The 19562-nt window shown below is 40.8% G+C and overlaps 2 protein-coding genes across 4 annotated transcripts in view; one reads left to right on the forward strand and one right to left on the reverse strand.

The window, feature by feature from the left end:
* Positions 1-149: 149 nt before the first annotated feature.
* LOC311021400 (N-acetyllactosaminide beta-1,3-N-acetylglucosaminyltransferase 3-like) lies at positions 150-4602 on the reverse strand. 2 transcript variants are annotated; one of them, XR_014598011.1, is made up of 3 exons: positions 4483-4602; positions 2325-3771; positions 150-2114 (listed from the first exon to the last, which is right to left on the reverse strand). XR_014598011.1 is itself a non-coding variant. In XM_084021951.1 (2 exons), the coding sequence occupies exons 1-2, from the start codon at positions 4488-4490 to the stop codon at positions 2595-2597; spliced, it is 1185 nt and encodes a 394-aa protein (XP_083878077.1). In that variant the 5' UTR covers positions 4491-4602; the 3' UTR covers positions 2124-2594. The 2 variants fall into 2 exon arrangements, 1 of the variants encoding a protein (XP_083878077.1); XM_084021951.1 differs by lacking the exon at positions 150-2114 and having other exon boundaries at positions 2124-3771.
* The window catches only part of LOC311021399 (SH3 and PX domain-containing protein 2A-like), a 44704-nt gene continuing 25373 nt past the window's right edge, over positions 232-19562 (forward strand). The window contains exons 1-6 of one of the 2 annotated variants that reach the window (XM_084021949.1): positions 232-1363; positions 6205-6285; positions 11063-11138; positions 12773-12849; positions 13674-13765; positions 18371-18402. In XM_084021949.1, the coding sequence (XP_083878075.1) occupies positions 1292-1363; positions 6205-6285; positions 11063-11138; positions 12773-12849; positions 13674-13765; positions 18371-18402 (430 nt within the window). In that variant the 5' untranslated portion in view covers positions 232-1291. The remainder of the gene's footprint in view (positions 1364-6204; positions 6286-11062; positions 11139-12772; positions 12850-13673; positions 13766-18370; positions 18403-19562) is intronic. The other variant, XM_084021950.1, reaches the window with a different exon arrangement.

The following is a 19562-nucleotide window of genomic DNA, read 5'->3' on the forward strand; positions in this document are numbered from 1 at the left end:
ACTGATGATACGTGATTGTCAGGTAAGCAGACACATTTTATGGTTCTACTTCGTTCATGCTGCATTAAACATTTCAATCAAGTAACAAGGTATGAGCATAGATGTATACATGAAGGCTACCAAAAGAAAAACGACTCATGCAGAATGGCCCATTTCAGAATAATGTATTATATTGTGGAATTATAGTCATTGATAATACATTAATGCGTTTATAACTTTTAATATTGCAACTGGCAAAGATGGAGCAGATTTTTATTTTATATACAGCTGAGCAGTCTTAATTTATAACAGTACATCATTTATTAGTTCATTCGGGTGTGTATTAATAATCTGAGTTGGATCATTCAATTCAACAGTTGTGCCCATATCAAAACCAAGACAGAATCATAGCAAATACGATTGAAAGATGGGACGTTTGTTCCAGTGTTTCCAAAAACAGGAGGAATACATTGGTGTAGCCTTACTTCGGGACCCATTTTTTATTCAATCAGTCAATACATACATTTGTACATAAAGTTCCTCAGCACAGCAGGAACGTCAACAAACACATGGCCAGCGCTTACAGGGAGCTTAAGCCTGTCTCTCTGTGTCAGCGCTGTGATGGACGACCCCTGTCCAAGCTGTACCCTGCCTTCGCCTTTGACCCTGAAGAAGATAGGCGCTGGAGGATGATGGATGGATGGAGCTTAAGCAAGATTCTGAATGCATCATTCAAATGCCACCTGGAGCTTTTTTCATATTTGCTTTACACCACAGGTGGCCAGTATAAAGTGCAGTAGGGTCTAAAACAGCTGTTTTCCCATCATCTGTACATATATGACATTTTGAGCATTCTGTTTCAACTCAATGCTGTTTCCACTAACATCACAATGGATTCAGGAGAAACCAGAAACGAGTCCCGGACTAAACTTCCCCAAAGGGTTCCTCCCGTGCTGTGTGTCCAGCCAGCTGCAGCAGGACCGCCCCGTAGCCTACATACGGACACACGCACTGCCCTCTTGTCCGGACTTTGCTATAGCGGATCAGTCCAGCCCCCCTTAAGGGAGGGGAACGCTGATTGAACGCCACTTTTACTGCGTTGTCATGTTTCACCAGTTCAGAAGCCCCGAGACCGCCTGACACCACCGTTTCATGGATGAACCCAAAGTCTTTTTTTTGTTTTTATTGTATCTCCTTCTACCAACTCCACAAGGACATTCCACCCGTATGGTTTTATTTTGATATTCAACATCGTTTTCATGGCTGAGCATCTTCTTTTGTAGCATTTTCAAATCCTATTTGGCGTGTCAAGATGCAGCTCCGAGCCGTCCTTGACGTGAACGTCGTGGACGTGCAGAAGAGAAGGAACCCCTCCAAACACTATGTAAGTCGTTTCCTCGTTCTGTGTCTCTGCTACCGCGCCGCTCAACTAACTTTATCCGTTTAATTCGCAAACGTAACGTTGTGAACCACATCTTCTAATATTCGCCATACCCGCAGCGTATAACGGTGTCGGTCCACCGCTACGGTTGACTTCTCACTTATTTGGCATTCGTGGTTTCCAGAGGATGGATCCCAGTAACTTTTGTTGTCTCAACCTCTTGAGTTTTCCTCGGCACCACGAGGATTGTGTCTTAACAAAATGTGGACGTTATTCCAACATTATGTTCCCGCAATGGAGGAGGCTGCAGCATTCCGCAATATGTGGTAGCGCCGCCTAACGAATTGGACGACCTTAAAAAGTTAGTTTTCAACTTTATTTTACCCAGATACCTTTCCGTCCTGTAGCTAAACTTGGCCTATACGTTGGCGTGTTGAGCTGAAATAAATGTAAATAGTTAACAGTTTAATTATTCACATTTAAACTCTAACTACAATGGTAACGTATGACGCTAGCATAGATGTTGACGTTACAAGGCAATTGAAATCACATGTACCCAACCCATTTACTGTCAAAACATGGTGTCAATGTGTTAAGCAGCTGACGAGTAGGAACGAGGAACAAACTACACTGAAACTAACTTTGTCTGTAACTTAGAAGCCAGCAGTGATATCGACGAGCAAGGGCCACACCAGCATCCAAATGGAGCAAAGCTATGTTTGTGGGTATGTTTACATGCTGGTTGATGTGCCGGCTAATTAGCTAATCAATCAATCAAATTTTATTTGTATAGCACTTTACAATAGCCAGACGGTACCCAAAGTGCTTTACATCAAAGCAAAAATAATACATTAAAACAATTCATAAGCATACATAAGTGCCACAGTGCTGCAAGAAAACACAGGGAAGTTCTACTAGTGCTGCAGGGTGTTTGAGGCCCTCTAAAGTGCATTTAAGTAAAAACAGGCAAAACACGAAACAGCTAACATGGCCTGCAAAGTAATTTTAGCAGTGAAGGTTTTCCCCGGGACTGTTGACAGTGACAACCGTTATGTGAATATGAAATACACGAAACAAATGCGCTATTGAAAAAAAATAAATACATATTGGACAGTGAAGCTGCAGCAGAACAGTGGTATAAAACAGCTTATCTCATGATAGAATGAAGACGGTTATACACACTTGCATTCAGGCTAGTGAAAAGTACAAAAGTGTAAAGTACCAAAAACCTCCGTTACCACCATGAAATCAGAGTTTGGTTCTGCTTAAGCACATTCTTTGTCATTTCACATTTCAGGTTGGGGTCATGTATTCTTTGCCACATAAAGAACATGTCACCTGAAAAGAATCTGTGTACCAGTAGCTTTTCTTTAAAGTAGCAAGGGTCATATTTATCTATTTTGTGAGAAGGAATGTACCATCCAAATGGCTCCACACCTATGTGGGATGTAGGACTTAGTCCTGCCTTTTCCAGACACATCCCCATGTAAGCATCATCAATTGGAATAATACTAATGGACTCAGACATGTTGTAAATGACCAAAGCTGTGGACACAGACATGAGATAGCCACCACCACTACAGTAGGGGGGGAAATACTCTTTACTGAACACCTGAACTGAAACAAAATACTTGTTTAAAAGTCTAACGGGAGGGGAACCGACCATTAGGAAGCCAGTGAAGAGGTGCTTGCTTCCGTCGTTAATTTCAAGGCCTTGGAGATAGTCAACCATGTTATCTGTGTTGGCGAAGACGTCATCATCGCCATTTAGGAGGAAGCGAGCACGGTTACAGTTTCTCTCCATCCATTCGAGGAAGAGGACCTGCTTCAAAGTGAGGTTGTAGAATGAATCTTTAATGTCCCACTGAAGAATGTCGTTGTAATCGCGGTTCTCCAGTTCGAGGATTTTGTCCAGTTTCTCTCTCTCAAAACCAGCTTCCGTAGTTCCTACGATGAAGATCCTTCGAATCCAGACGCCGTTGTACAGTCTCTCTTTAGCCCAGGTTTTGCGCAGCACCTCTCGGCGGTCGTAGTTCACAGGGGCACTTTTAATGACCAACAAAAGGAAGACGTCTGCAGATTTATCAGCTCCACCACATTTGTCAGGGACATCCAGTAGCATCGGGAAATGGCGACAGTGTTGATAGTAGAGAAAGTCTTGAAACCCATCAGGAAAAGTGTTGAAGCCTATGCTGTCGGCAGCACTCACATTTTTTTGACATCTTGGCCAGGAGTATACAATGGAGTTGTTTTTGGTGGGTGCCTCTGTTTGACTGCCATACCCCCGGGTTTTCACTTCTTTTAGATTAATGTTTGTGTGGTCAATATAATTTTTACAGAGATAAATGGCCAAAAGAAGAGCGCCAAACAGCAAGTACTTTTCTCCTTTTCTACCCATTCTCCTCCAAAACCTGCAGTGAAAAAATGAAACGTTTTTTTCCGTCAACACATTTCAATCTGACACAAATGAATATATTGAAGAGTAATCAGTTAGTTATTGTTGTTGAAAAGCTATTCTGAAAAGATAAGGGAAAGTTTGATGTTATATAGTTAAAAGACAGAAATGTAGACTTTCGTAAGGTCATGGGATGCAAACACAAACATTTAATAGTTTTGTCTGTGTCCATTCTCAGTTATGCAGGTTATTGTACCTCATCGTTTTAGTATTATTTTATATCCACGACTGACGCTACAGAATATAACAGCTTGTTTGCAGCATAGTTGAGCAGCCTTAAATACTTAATGTTCCAATGCAAGCAGGGTGTTAGTCTTGGCTTCTCTTTTGTTATGGCACACTTGAGTAAAATTAAAATCATTGTTTGTTTTTATAGGTGTATTGCCTGAAATTGTGAAATTAATTTGAATATGTACAGTTATTTTTTTGTTTGTTACAGATTTAATTATATTACATTAAGAAATTGAAATTGAAAGCCCAATACCTATGGTTGTGTTTTCATACTTTTCTGAGGAAAAATGACGTGGACATTTAAAAATTGTGGATAGGAAAAATCCAGTCCAGTTGCCTTCAATAAAGCTTTCAAATATTACATAATGACATTTTTTGTTTGTAGGCAAACACAAAAACCATTAAGCACACAATCAAACCATTCCGCAATAATTACCTGAACATATTCGGATCGGTGTGAGCGTGATGTAAATATCCCTTTGATAGTCAGCAGGCAGCCGTGCACGATGCTGCTGTAGTTTTGACAATGTCTCATATGCGATAAGCTATCGGGCAGGAATCAGACAGCTCACAACGAATGTCATGCCTAAATGCACTTTTCAATAGATAGGGGTTGGCTTAGTAAAACAAGTTGAACTAGTTTGAAAAAGATGCACACCACTCCTAGCATTGTCTATCCTGGTGTTATCGTACTTATTTGAGTAATCAAATGAGTCACAATATGTGTCTCAGTGGGACTGCAAAAATCTATTAGTCCATCAGGTGCAATTGGATTAATTAACCAGAGAGGTGGGATCAATTGCATCATCCATCTCCTGCTGAGGGGGACTCCCTGAGGCCACTAAACATCGGGCACACACTTTCCCTGGGGATGGAAGGCGGAGGTGAGGGTTGACTGGGAAGTCCCTACGAGGGAAGAAAAAAAAAATCTCATTATCGATGAGCTAAGCAACTGAAAATGCGTATCCGGTTTGAGAGAGGAAAGAAGCAACCCTTTGTCTTTTGTCCCCACTGTTCTAGTGTGACTTCCTTCCATGCGGTCATGGCACTGGAGCAAGAGAGTGCATGGCAACTAATCCTTTTTTACATTGCCAGAGGGGGATCCTTGCCAATAGCACATCTTCAGTTTGTGCAGGTGACATCATGAACACTCTTAAATATGAGGCCCACCTCCTCTTAATGCGGAATGACTTATTTCAAAGAAACGTATGAGCATGTCTCTGGTAATCACAATATTTATAGTGGTACTTTTGTGTGATTCCTTGTGGAGAAACTCAGTTTTACAGATCTGTCGAGTAAACCAACTAATCGATTAGTTGTTATTAGTTAGTCTAATCATTTCTTTGGTCGAGGACAGCCCTACTAAATACAGACTTTAATATTTAGAGCTAAAATGTGCCAGTCAGCTACATATGACCACCAGTCATACTAATTCAATCCAGATGAGCCCACACACACTAACCCTTACTTGCTTCGAATCTGCTGTAAAGAAATGTACTAATCTTCCATGAAATGAGATCAGTAATGTTGGTTGCAAGCATTAGGCTCCATTGCTGACTTTGCACACAAATTACACATCAATTAGCCCAGAATGATGGGTTGATCTCAGATGAGTTTTCTGTCGCATAAATTATACTGCCCTTTTCGCCACGGTTCAAGGTTCTTTTGGGGGGCGTATCGTGACCTGCTGTCTGCATCTAATTAGCGAGCTGCTGGAGAACTTCTGCCTAGCTGCACCCTCTTTCTTTAATGAGCTGTGTGAAGACCGAAAACTTAATTCCAAACTAGTAGCAGATGTCTTAGTTGATTGACAACATGTTTTGTACACTGTGTCAAGCGCTTGGATGGGAATGCATGAGGTGCAGCCTTCTGTTTCTGAACCTCGGAGCAGACTTGGTTTTTATTTCAATTTGTCAGGATTTCACAGTATCAAGGTATAACACTATTATTATTAGCTATAGTGATCATGAATTGATTAAGAAGAGAATATCTCATATATTTGACGCATGATAGTTTAAGTGCTGACTTATTAGCTAAATTGGACCTCTTGAAGTAATGTCAGCAGGAAAGGATGTGTCAGGGCAAACTTAACAGGTTCGTCGTGTCTTTGTCTCTCTGCTCCTAATGAGCCTCTTTTGTTTGTGCTTCCTCTCACTAGGTGTACCTCATCAACGTCACTTACTCGGACTCCACCTCCCATGTCATCTACAGGAGATACAGCAAATTCTTTGACCTACAGGTATGTCGTACTGGCAAAATTAACTGAACACGTCTAATATCGCTTAATACACAAGCAGCATGAATCCAAACCTTTTAAATTGTTTATTGAGGTTTCACCTTTTGGTATAATCCTATTAATTTAGATGGGGGAATACCTTAGTTAAATGTGCTTTAGAGACTCAAACTCAGGGACCTATGTCAGCTATGCCTAAGCAACAGTGTGAAGGGTTGTAACCAAATTTGTTTTGTCTGTCTCTGGCTCTTCTCTGATCACTCTTTCTGCTAGACTCTCCAGTGCTACGCCGTGGCTCTGGTGGGCTGGCTGCATTGGAGGCAGCAGAGGAAACCCTTTGTTCTCTGGTCTCTTGCTATTAGCAATGGAAATTCTGCCCTGTTCCATTTGATGCAAACAGAGCGTCTCTCTTATCTCTGTAAACACGTCCATAGATCCCTGTTGCCCCGAGGTGTATTTGTCTTGGCCAAGGTAATCTGTGGAGAACAGTGTTCTCATGATGTCCATGCCAAATGGTTTAGGGTGTGTTTTATTTGTCATAACATGAACATAATCATAAGTGTCTAGAGTGACAGACACTGTGGTGGGAAAAAGCATCTTCTTGATGCTAAAGATAATTCTACAACAAATAATAATTACGAACAGTTACTTTGAAGCTACCTCCAGAAGAATGGTGTAGTTTATGTAATGCAAGGACCAGTCCCAGCAAGCACTGGATCAAATAAAGAGGAAGTTGTGGTTAGGAAAGGGTTGGGGTAATGAGCAGCTTTGGATGCTTGGATATAAAGACTGAGAGGAAGATTGCTTTCCCTTGGAAAAGTTTAGATAAGCCGGCTACTTTACTGCTGCATGTCTCCAATTTCAATAATGTTGAGTCTACCTATAGTCTCACTTTTCTACTGCCTATAATAAAACATTTGTCTGTTCTCCAGGCAAAAATTGAGCTTTTGTCTGTGTGTCGGCTATCTGACGCCTACAATCTTTCCCCAGCACTGCACAGCTCTCTGTCTTCGTAGCACAATCGCATGTTTTATGTTCAACTAGAAGCTGACAGAGAAAAAAAGAAAAACGCATTTGACACTCTCGACCTCGCCAATGTGACCATGATCTCATCAGAGAATGATTAATTGAAAATTCAGAAAAGCTAAGTAAGGTCACAGAACAAGAAACGCCTTTTAAGCAGTGGCCAATCATGCATAATGTCCAACATCAGCTAGCACTGTAGCTGGTCATATAAAACCCCTCGTTGACAACAGGCAGCTATGTTGTTTGACTTTTAGAGGTGAGGCATTTATTTTCGTTGCCAAATTGATGTCCTAAAGTGCACTCTCTGCTATTGTTTCAAGCCCCTCCAGTGCACAAAACGTAACACAGCTGATCTGTGTCTTTTCTGCAAGTCTGCATGTGCAGAGTTGAGCACATTCATTCCTCCTTTTAAAGATGGTTGTTTTCATGCTGAATACTGTTAAGCCTGAATTCCACCAACTGTTTCTGCTGTCAAAGGGATATATATTGTTTGACGTGAGCAGAATTGGTCAGTGTGTCAAACTGAGTTTACTGTCATAGAGAAAGGGAGTGAGGTCTCCCCTCCTCCACACCCGCCAACCACAGCAGACGGAGCACATGGGTCACAGCATTCCTTAGGGAGATTGTGGAGTGTGCAAGCTGGCCTGGTTTCCTTTTGGACAAGAACTACTACTAAAAAAAAAAAAAATCCCTTCGTCGCCATTATTTTTGGATTGAGTAATTGGACCAGGGTCAGCTATACTCGGTCTGCATTATAATTTGTCTGGGCTACATTCTTGACACAGAATGAAACGTAACAAGATTTCTCAAAACAAGAAACCTAGTATATGGCTGGCGCGTGAGTTGGTCAATGTGCTTAATTGCATACAAGCTAAACTTCTCAACCTCAACAATGATTTTATTAAACACCACACAAAATAAAATCCATCCCTCGCTCAACTCACTATAACCTGTAGCGTGTCAGTCAGTAAGGGCAACACTGTTGTTGATGAAGCGGACAAATCACGTTCCTGTCTTTGCTATCGTAACGTTAGTAGCACCGCTGTACGTCACACTTTGATATTTCCCTGTTATTAGTCTGCAAATTACCTATATTGGTTTCATACTAAGGTGTCTGACATACTCATAAATGTCACACAGTGTTGTGGTGACTAAATATGTTTGTGTTTGCTACACACATAAACAGACCAGCTAAATGTTAGGAGCACCGGTGCCACCAAGGAACATATTTAACCGCATCTGAGCTTATATTCCTTTTTTTTTTCATATTGATGACAATGCAGGTTTTAGAACAACATGCATGGTACATTTGAACCATTTTCATACCAAGAGGGCTGTTTCATGATCAGAATAATTCTGCAGGAAATAACTGTCAAATAAATGCCACAACACAAACGCAAAGATGGAATGAGATTGTTATCCCACTCAAACATTCCAACATGCGCCCGCATCTGAGATGCCTGTCAAAACAGGTTATTTGTCTGCTGCCCAGTTCAGTATCTCTTTGTCTCGTCTCCCCCTCTAAATTCCTGTGATTGTTCTATGATTCTAAGTGCAGTGTACTTTGGGCATTTGGGTTTCTCTTTTAGATGGTTATTGATAGGGCTGACTGATGATATCTGTTTATTACAGCGACAGCCTGCTGGAATAAACCTGTAGTTTATTGTATCTGTTTCGCAATTGCATTTAATTCCACTACACGTATAGTTTGACAGTTTTAAATGGTTGTTATGAGCTTCAAATGCAGTGATTACCAGCTGCATTTGATATTTTCTGGCTCTGATTTGTTGTTTTTCTTTGGACACTGCAGTCTTGGAAATGCGAGTTTTATCCTCTGAAAACGAAAACAAGGCAACAATACAATTTCCCCCAAAACCCTGTGTTTGTAACGGGGGACAATGGTGATGGCTGCCCTCTTCAAAAGAACCCATTTCTTGTTAACTGTCTACATTTTTGGAGGATGGGGAAAAATGCCATGCCCTGAGAGAAATTTAGGGATTTAGCAAGAGGCAGCAGATGTGTGCAAGAAAGGAAAGAACCACAAGAGGAGAAACCCAAACCACCGTTACTGGAGGAGTCCTACAAACAACTCCTGCAGGCGCAGACAAAGCGGATCCCACTTGACCTCCCATCTTGATTCTGTTTGTCCACCTGGTTCTTTTTGGCTGGGTTTACACCAAGATTAGTCTCCTGGTCTCCTCCTTTCCAGTTGAGTATGCTTTAGCATGACGCTCAAAGTCTTTGCTATTTAACAGAGCACATCTGGTACAAGGCAAAGCAGAACAAATAAAGGAGGGGCAGCATCTGGATCTTGAGCTTGCTGTTACTGTAGGATGCTCTTGTGCATGTATGGTATTGTGATTTATTCAGAGAGGAAACCAGACTCTTGTCTGTGATACAGACACGTACTTGCACATTTGCAATACGTGTTTGTTTCAGAACTCAACAAAACGACCTCATGCATCTTTCACAGCACACGTTCTCTGTACACATGGGACAGCTACAGATGAGTACACAGATGCTTAGACAGTTAGAACTGCTAGACATAGAAGGAAATAGTTGCAAATTGTAATCCTAAGACTTGACACAGCATGCTTTGTATCCGTTTTTAATCAGACTAGTATAGACCCTTTTTAAAGCTGTACAATGATGCGTCATTATATTCCCCTCATTTATCGATCACCTAATGCCGCAAACCCCGATATCCCCGGTCTAATTTGGCATTGAGGCTGGTGTGATGGCCTGTAGTTTCTGTCTGTCTCCCCTTATATATCTCAATAGATCGATCCCAAATGGTCTGATGTATCAAGTGTTAACATCAAAGTGTTAATTATCTCCTCTGATGGTGTTATTTGCTCCCGCCGCGGAACAGATAATTGTGGGTGACGTAACCTTGCCTACTGGCCTAGAGATAAAAGTCAAACTGTATTGTAGATTCACAACACAGTGGCTTTTCAGACCATATGTAATTACACCCCATGTTGAACTCTTGTACCGTAACAAAAGGGTTGACTGATCCTGTTTGCAACCCCCTTTTTTGTTTCTGCCCTCATCTCGGATTCCTCCGTTTTCAACTTTGACTGTAAAAGTGTGATAAATAAAAGACAGTTCATGTGGTTTATCCATCCAACAGTTAGAAGATAAAGATTGCCTGTGTGGAAGAAAAACTCTTCAGGTCCAATTTTGTGGCTGGTTCATATGAGGTTTAATCACTGTCAGTGAGGAAAGAAGTTCACAGCGTTGCTGTAGAATCCTGACGGAACTGGGGTTAGTCAGAGTTTTACACAGAAAACGAAAGAGAAAGGTGTGAGGAATAGATTTGTATTGAATCAACTCACACCTACTTTCGAGAGAAATATTTCCTGAGAAGAAAGACTGGTTTCTCTACACCGTGTCACGACAGGGGCCATTCATCGGGCTCTAAATAATTGATGTGAGAGAGCTGAGAGGGAAAATTTCTCGGAAGTCGGTTCAGGAAGGGGGGAAAACCAAAAGGTCTTTTCTCTCAAGATCTAGGGGAAATACTTCTTCTAATCAGAATAACAAAAGCTAACCACAATCAAACAGGATATCAGTAGGACACTTGATCAGTACAAGAGAGAGGAATATTAGGATGAGATGAAAATAAAACTGAGATCACTCATATTCTTCTATACCTGCCATTTACACCGGCATGTATCTCTTTCGTAGTATCAAAAACGCATGTTTGGCTGCACAACTCATGTTTGTGTCTCTACTTTCTCCCTTGCTGTTGCAGATGCGAATCCTCGACCAATTCCCACTTGAAGGAGGACAGAAGGACCCCAAAAAGAGGATTATTCCTTTTTTGCCAGGTGATAAATGCAGAGCGTCACAGCAAGCATAACGCTCTGATATCAATATTGTGTTAGTTTTAGATGAAAAACAGTGTTTATTTATTTAGTGAAGTAATGTGATGATATGAGTAGAGATTAGACTGGATTCAGGTGTGTGTGTGTGTGTGTGTGTGTGTGTGTGTGTGTGTGTGTGTGTGTGTGTGTGTGTGTGTGTGTGTGTGTGTGTGTGTGTGTGTGTGTGTGTGTGTGTGTGTGTGTGTGTGTGTGTGTGTGTGTGTGTGTGTGTGTGTGTGTGTGTGTGTGTGTGTGTGTGTGTGTGTGTGTGTGTGTGTGTGTGTGTGTGTGTGTGTGTGTGTGTGTGTGTGTGTGATATGTATTGGTGTTTAGTCATCCTGAACAGGTTGGTATGTGGAGTGGGCTATGGGATGTATGAGAAAGAAGCCATGCTAATGTTATTGTGGTAATACATACACAATGTATAATATTAATCATAACCTTCATGTAATTAAAATGACAGTATTTATTGAAAGTTAATGAAGATTTTAATAGTACACATATACCCAAAGAGATGAAAACAAGTTATACGACACCTGCCATCAGGCAGATTGTTGCCTATTAATGTGCATGTCCTTCATGAATGGGTGTTATTTCCAAAACATTGTCTTGGATTGACGGGTATGTAGGTGTGAAAGCATTACCTTTGTCATGGCTGACATACTCCACCCAAGCTAAATCAATTTAGGATCTACCATTGGGTTGGGAGGCTGGCCAAGAGGGATTTGTCTAATCTGATCAACTGAAGCAGAAGCAGAAGCAGAAGAGAGCAGTGAAGTGATCCTTTGTTAGACGAGCTGAACTGCTTGAATCCGCCCTGTACTGTTTTGATCTCTCTATAAGCCCGACATTGGGTGAACTGTATTCCCTAAAACACAGATAACAGCATGAACACTTTACTGTGAAGTGGGCTTGGTGTAGGAGTAGCAGCCTGGCTCCTAAGAGTTATAAACTGAGGATTAGTCATTTTTTTGCAACTGCTGTCATTAATGTCTGGGTTAGAAGACCCTTTTGAAGTTCTGTTTTTAAAGATTTAAGACATGTATGCAATGGATGCTACTTTACCTACTTCTGTGGTGCAAACATCACATTTTCTAAAAGGCTATACACATAAATGCTGGTGTTTTTATTGTTTTATTACAGGGTCGCCCATAAAGTTTGAGTAATTTGCAAATGTCTTGTCTTTTATAGCACCGACCAAATGTAATGCATGAATACATTTCACCTGGGTAATTGGGACACATAATGTAATCACTGCACCAGGTCAAAAGTGATTAGTGATGCATTTACATAGGAATAAACAGAGGAGTGTGTCAGAAAACTATTTATTCTGACTTCATGGGCAACAGTGTATTTGCGATTTATATATATATTTTTTTGTATTATTTTCCAACCAAATACAAATCATCAGTACTTTCTAAATGCCTGAATCCACTCAGCTATGAAGGGCTCTCTGGTGATGTGGTAGTATTTTTATGAATGCCTAACAAATAGCAAGCCTTTGAACAAGTATGTTCTGAAATTTTGATTATTCAGGTTTTTTTTTTTTATGTTTTTGGAGATGTATTTACAACTGACAGTGCTCTGCTTTTCCTCAGGTAAAGTATTGTTTCGCCGAAGTCACATAAGGGATGTGGCCGTCAGACGGCTGAAGCACCTGGATAATTACTGCAAAGTAAGACAAAGACCTCTGTGTCCTCTTTCAGTCCACAGTAACAACTGCTGCTTTTAACACAACAGACCTCCCTGTAAGTAAAGGTTGATCGCTCATGTTTAGTTTACTTCTTAGTTTTGGCAGGGAACTTTTTCTATGTCAACCTATCATCAGTGTGTCAATATTGACGTAGAAACGATTTCATATTGATGACAAAGGAATGAATGTATTGAACGTTCTACTGCCAGAACACTTGCCACAGTATTTCCAAGGCATGTCTCCCCCACCAGTCGCAGCAGGAAAGGCAAAGGCTCTATCTGCACTGGTCATTTCCTGTCACCAATGTAAATAGGCAGCCTATAAAGGAAACAAGGGAAATGGGGGCACATGGGGGTAATACAGAATCCAAAGAATAAAAATGAATCAGCAGACTTAAAGCATTTGTCGGGCTAGAGAAGGGAATGCGGAGGCAGGTGCGTTGCTAAGTGTGGAACCGGTTTTCATTCAAGACAAGAAGCTTGGAAGATTTCCGTTTAATATAGTTTCTTTAAGTATGTCTTCTCCGATTCAAGTGTTGTGGGCTGAGGTATTTCATTTTGAACGTGCATTCAGCCGAGACAGGCGGTTGTTACACAATATCACCACTGTGTATTTTCCTTTGTTTTAACCCTCTCTGCTTGCTCAGAGCCTTCTTCCTTCCCCTCCACATCCTCCTCATCTCCGCCTGGCGATCTCATTTTAATGATTGCACAATGATGCAGTGTTTTAAACTGGTTCCTCGATGCCATTCATACCATTGAAACGGTCAACTTGAATATGTTCTGTCTTCTCCGCCTCACCCGCAGGCTTTGCTGAAGCTTCCCTTGGCCATTTCCCAAAGTGAAGAGGTCCTTAAATTCTTTGAGACCAAGTCAGATGATCTTAACCCTCCCACAGAGTAAGTAACTGCCACCATATACTTCAGAATTCATTGAGCCATAGCTTAATCTCTGTTACACAAACCATTCGATGTTAAACAACGCCCTTTGCTTAAAAACACTGGCAGCAGCAGCAGACTGTGTGTGGTTCAGCAGCTGGAACGGATGCCCTTCACCCGCACTAACTCATCTTGATTGATGGATGCTGGCTGAGAGGCACTGTGTTTTATTAATAATGATTTCTGGGAGGTGACACCTGATCCCCGAAACAAATGCGCAAGGGTCAGTGATGTCATGAGAGTTCAAGTCTCAGCAGATAACGCTCTTAAGCTAGTCTAACTCGTCTCACTTACTTCAAAGTCAGAGTGGGAGTAGTTACAGGCTGGCTGCTAGATTATGTTCAGTTTATATTATATTATTTCCTTTTGATTTATGTTCAGTCGAAGTAGATTTGTGATAGTAGAGATTTAAATTCTCTTGTTTTGTTGTTTTGTTTGTACACTTCACTAGTGTGTAGTGAAATCACTAGTGTGAAGTGTACAAACAAAAGAAAAAGGAGGAGAAAAATGCAGTAACCTCACAAGTGCTCTCTCCAGCACCACCAGGCCCAGCACCTCTAACCCCCGCTTCCCATTCATGTTAATCCCACTTCAAAGCAAGATCCTCCTCCAGTCTCGGAGGATCTCAACTTAAATTGAGACGTTGAGGTCTAAAAGCTATGCCACCCAAGTTCTCAGTTCTCGACCGGGGACCTGGAATTTGGATTTCAGCATGACTTTATGGGTGTTGTTCTTTTGTTTCACAAGTTCACAATATCACAGAAAAGGTAATCTTGTGATGCCATAAAATGACAGTGTGTTAGGTACGTGAAGAAACATTAATTATTATTCTTAAACCAAAAAAGTTGAATAAATGACGTGAATTGAAAAGTCACGTTTTTGGCAAAGTAAGGAATTCTATTTCTGGGAGTGTCCCAGTCAATAAAACATGATCTAGGCTGTGAAAAGCAATTAAACATTTATCCAATCAAACCACTTTGTCTCTATTACAAGGAAAGTGAATAATACTCAGGCAAATGATATGGGTGACATTTTGTCCATCATGAATCATGATTCGGGTATTTTGTGAGTATTTCCTCCACTGTTTGTCAGCAGCAGCTAAAATGTTTTGTCAAACCCTCATCTGCTACTGCCATCTCATGGTCAAAGGCTGTCACTGCACTGATTTCAACATGTGATGTTGCTTTATCACAAGAGGGAGCCATCCAATATGCTGGTGAAACAGCATGCAGATAAATGACAGATAGTAACATAACATTGAGATGAGGTGTGGTGTGGTGTGGTGTGGTGTGTGTGTGTGTGTGTGTGTGTGTGTGTGTGTGTGTGTGTGTGTGTGTGTGTGTGCGTGTGCGTGTGCGTGTGTGTGTGTGTGTGTGTGTGTTCTATTGAACATAAAGGATAAAAAGCTGATTTGTTGTCTTTGCTATTGGTGTAGAAAGGCAATCACAACACACAGACAAATAGTAATTCGCAATCTGCAGTTCTGACGCCAGCAACTTGGTCAAGGGCAATGGCATGATTGTGAATTATACTAGTAAATAAATGCACCCGTCTGGCATCATAACAATGATGGCAGAACAACCTGCAACAGCTCGCGGCCTCTTAGACGTCTCCCAGCAAGGACCGCGTGCCAGATGTCCTCCGCATGAGTTTGTGAATTTGAAAGCCTTACCTTAATTTCATGGAGATTTACTGTAGCCTTTGACTTGATGATATCCCCTACATGCCTAACCCCAACACTAACCCTAACTTTGAGAACCTAAACAGGTCCCTACTAGATATTGCAAGACTGACACTCCAACCATGAGTATTCCAGTCCGACCTTGTTTCAACCCAACCTCACAAAAAAACATATCTTAACCCTAAAATGTAATGATTCATCTTGTGGCAACCAGCTTTTTGTCTCTAAATGTGAGATTAGATAATGTTTAAACACGTGATTAGCACAATAACATTGTTTTCAAATGTTTTCCCTTACAACCTAAAGCTTATGTATGTCCCCTACACCCATTCTGTATGCAAATCCAACCTCCGATCATAATGATTGCCTGTTTCAATGATGTCGACCTGCTGACCCCTGAAGGGGAGGTCACTTCTGCAGAGGTCAATCTTAGGTCACTCAGGAGTGTCTGTGTAATGTACATATAAAGCAGGGCAGACACTTTGACTTGGCTGAGAAATGTGAGCAAAGGACTAATGTCTCACACATTCCATTTCTAATAGGCCCACCTACCAAGAGTGAGCTGCAGTTATGTGCAAACAGATGGTTATTCTCAACTCTGAGGCTTGGATTTTTAATGACGTGTTCAGCTCATGCATCTCCTGGCATGGATGTGTACGTGATGAAACATGAACTATATGACTATCTCCCAAGTTCAGGTTCAAACGTACCTCTAAAACACAGAGGAAATGTCTTAAGCGTTTTAATAGTGTTTGGACATATTTTCGCTCCCTTACCTTCCCCTCATTTATTAGATTTTGCTGGTGATAGGGGGAAAGGCGTGAAAAGCCAGAGTTGTGCTCTCAGTCTCCCTCTGGGAAGTATATTATTCCAGCTCTGTGCTAAAGGTCTCAAGCTAGCAGGGCAGGTCAAGCATCCACTTTATCTCCATCACTTCTCCCTAACTCTCTACAGCGTAGTGCTTGCCTCAATTTAATTTCCACTGTACCAAATTTTGATCGAAACACCTCCTGAAATACTGAAATAGCTCCACGTTTGGAAATACCAACACTAACCATCCTGGAATCAGTGAACTATCTGTCATCTCAGTGATATTTTGTGCATCAAAATGCTTAGGTTATGCTTATTTTTTGAATAAACTATAAAGCTGTTTATGTTGGCTCTGCTTGAATATTTAACATTGTGGTCTTTGCCCATGATATTGTATAGAAGGTTATGACATTAGGTTCCACAGTATGGAATTTGCTTGAAGAACATTTTTTACTGTCTCATAATCAAATTAAATTTGTTGTTTTATTACAACATTGAGTACGTAATGAAGCTGAACTGAGCTGTAAGCTATTACATGTGTGATTGGAAATATCTCATAACTCATACTTGTTCATGCATCTGGAAACGGAGAAGTCTTGTGCCAAAAATGACTTTATCTTAAGTAACAGAGGAATACAGTTATTGGTATAAAAAAAGAGAAAAGTTTTTATTAAGCAAGTGTTTCTTATTTTGAACAAGGATAATCCTTTTATTAAGGTTTCTAGAGACTGAGTTACAGTTTCAATGTAATTTTACAGTTTTATTTATATATATTTCTTCATATTTTCCTTTTTAAGCGTGAACCAGCTTCTTTGTAGTATAGCGTTTTATAATAAAACAACATAGTTTTACTACAAAATTCTACTTTTCCTGTTAACTAGAATTCATGAAACATAAAGGATGGATGAGTAAGCTGTAACCTGACAAATGTTGCACATGGTTTGTACCAAACATGTACTCATATCCATAACCGGCCGTGGCTCCAGTCCTGCTGCTGGCCTCTTCAGAGAGCCAGGTGTCTGTTCCCATCTGTGTCAAACCAGCTTCACCTCAGCTCTCTCTCTCTCTCTGCAGCTCAGTTAACTAAACGAGGAAATGCAGCCAGCCAACAAGCTACAAACCACACACAGACCCAGGTTCAGAAACGCTGGTCTGTTGTGAAATGTTTCATGAATTCCCACATGTATTACACATTCTCATCAATCTGGAGTGAGTAATTATGGAAAGAATCATCACTTACGTACCTGCACTGCAGTAAATGAAGCATGGCCATTCAAATTGAACTGACGACACATTAATGAAAGAATTTGCATCTATTAATCATCCGTTCATTATGCCATTGTTTTATTTTTAGAAAATATGAAACTTTTAAGAAGTTTCATATTTTCCCAGGCTGAATAAATCCAACAATAGTGACAGTGTTACAATTATGCAAATGATCTGTTCCACTTGAAATAATAATAAACAACGACAAAACAAGTAGCACACAGACTCGTACAGTAATAAATGTGCAAGTCAGAGTCGGTAGCAAATTGGCCCCGATGAGCATGAAGGCACAGAGCGTGTTCATAGATATTAATACTCAGCCTTTCAGCCTTTGGAACAGAAAGGCGCTTTCACATCTAAACATGAATGGGACTTATCAAGGGGATATGATACCGTTGTTGTCAAGTAAATAGATGCTGCTCTGTTAAACAGAGGCAGCTGCATCACCCTAATATACACCACATCTGCCACTTGAACAAATACATACCCGCATGGTGCTCTAATAACTAGAAATTCTCTGACGATGTGTTTCGTCACCGTCCTTGACACACTTACTGTATTCCTTCCCCACATGCCTGCATGCTGTGTCCCACCCCGTCTCCCGCCCTCCGGTGGTGGGTCAAGTTCTGCATGCATTCTCAACGAGGGTTTGGCTGGTACTTGTGTGCCAACAGCATTCAGAGGGTCCCAGGCAGAGATTTACTTGTAACCTGTTACTGGATTGATCAAGTGGTATTAATGTTCTGATCTTTCCTGCACACGCACGTGCTCATACTGACCATGCTCTTCTGGTGTTGTTTCTTTTCCAGGGACTGTGGAGGCTCCGGCAAACGTAAATCAGGTAAGGATGTAAATCCTTTTACTTTGCAGTGTCATTAGAATCGGTGTTACCGTTGTTCTCCATTTATATTTTCTGAATTGTATTTACTGCTTACTTGAATGATATTGGGATTTTTGACCACAAGTTTGAAAATGAGAAATATCTCGGGGACATCTGCAGTCTGCTCACCTCTGGTTGTGGCTAACACCCCGAGGCTACGTTAGTCATCGCTAGCATATCTCACCCTGACTGAGCTGTCGGCATGCAGGTTGCATTGTGGGTAATATTCCAAATTCCGTTCAGAAAAGAAGCTGCAACAAACAAATAATCAATAGATGAACAGAAAATGAATCAACAACTATTTTAATAATCAGTTGTTTTTTTTTAACAATCATGTCAAATATTTTCCAGCTTGTCTGGATTTGCTGCTTTTCTTTATCACGTTTGACATTAAATGGAATATCTTTTTGGTTTCGGATCATTTGAAGACATCAATGAGCTCGGCATTTTTTCACAGTTTTTAACAAAAAAGATTTTAAAGACTAAACAGTAAATTAAGATTATTACAATATATCAAAAAGTATCTGCAGATTAATTGATCATTAAAATCCTTGCTCGTTGCAGCCCTAGTTTGGAAAAAAAGATGGTTTTCCTTCCTTCCTTCCTTCTACTTTTATGTTATAAGAGTGCAAGTGTAAAACTGTCCTTTTATCAAGAGTTTATGCTCTTCAAAAACATACATCCTGATCTAACACTCGTGACTTACAACTATAATTGTAGTTAAATTGTTCAGAAAACAGTGTTAGGTGGGAAAGACCAAACATGCCTCTGTAAGTTTGCTCGCCCAGGGTTGGCTGTTGGCTTCATGTTCCTATCTGAGAGAGAGCAAAGAAGACAGAAAGACTGTGTGACTCAGCTCGGCATGGGGATACAGGCGTAGGAGGCAGCAGGAAAGGCATGAGAGGGCTTTAGTGAACAGCTGTGCAACTGTTGTGTGTTTGTATGTGCGTGCACTTGCATGCATGCAGTCTCAGAATACCCACACGCATTACTAAATTACACACTAGCCCTGCAATCACATGCGGAGTTGCTGTGGCCATCCTTCCTGCGATCCGCCACAGTTATGTATGACATTGTTGGGCAATGAATGTCTCAGTAAGTGACCTGTAAGTTAATTTTCT

Source organism: Eutrigla gurnardus, assembly GCF_963514095.1.
Source record: "Eutrigla gurnardus genome assembly, chromosome: 11".
Taxonomy (NCBI): Eukaryota; Metazoa; Chordata; class Actinopteri; order Perciformes; family Triglidae; genus Eutrigla; species Eutrigla gurnardus.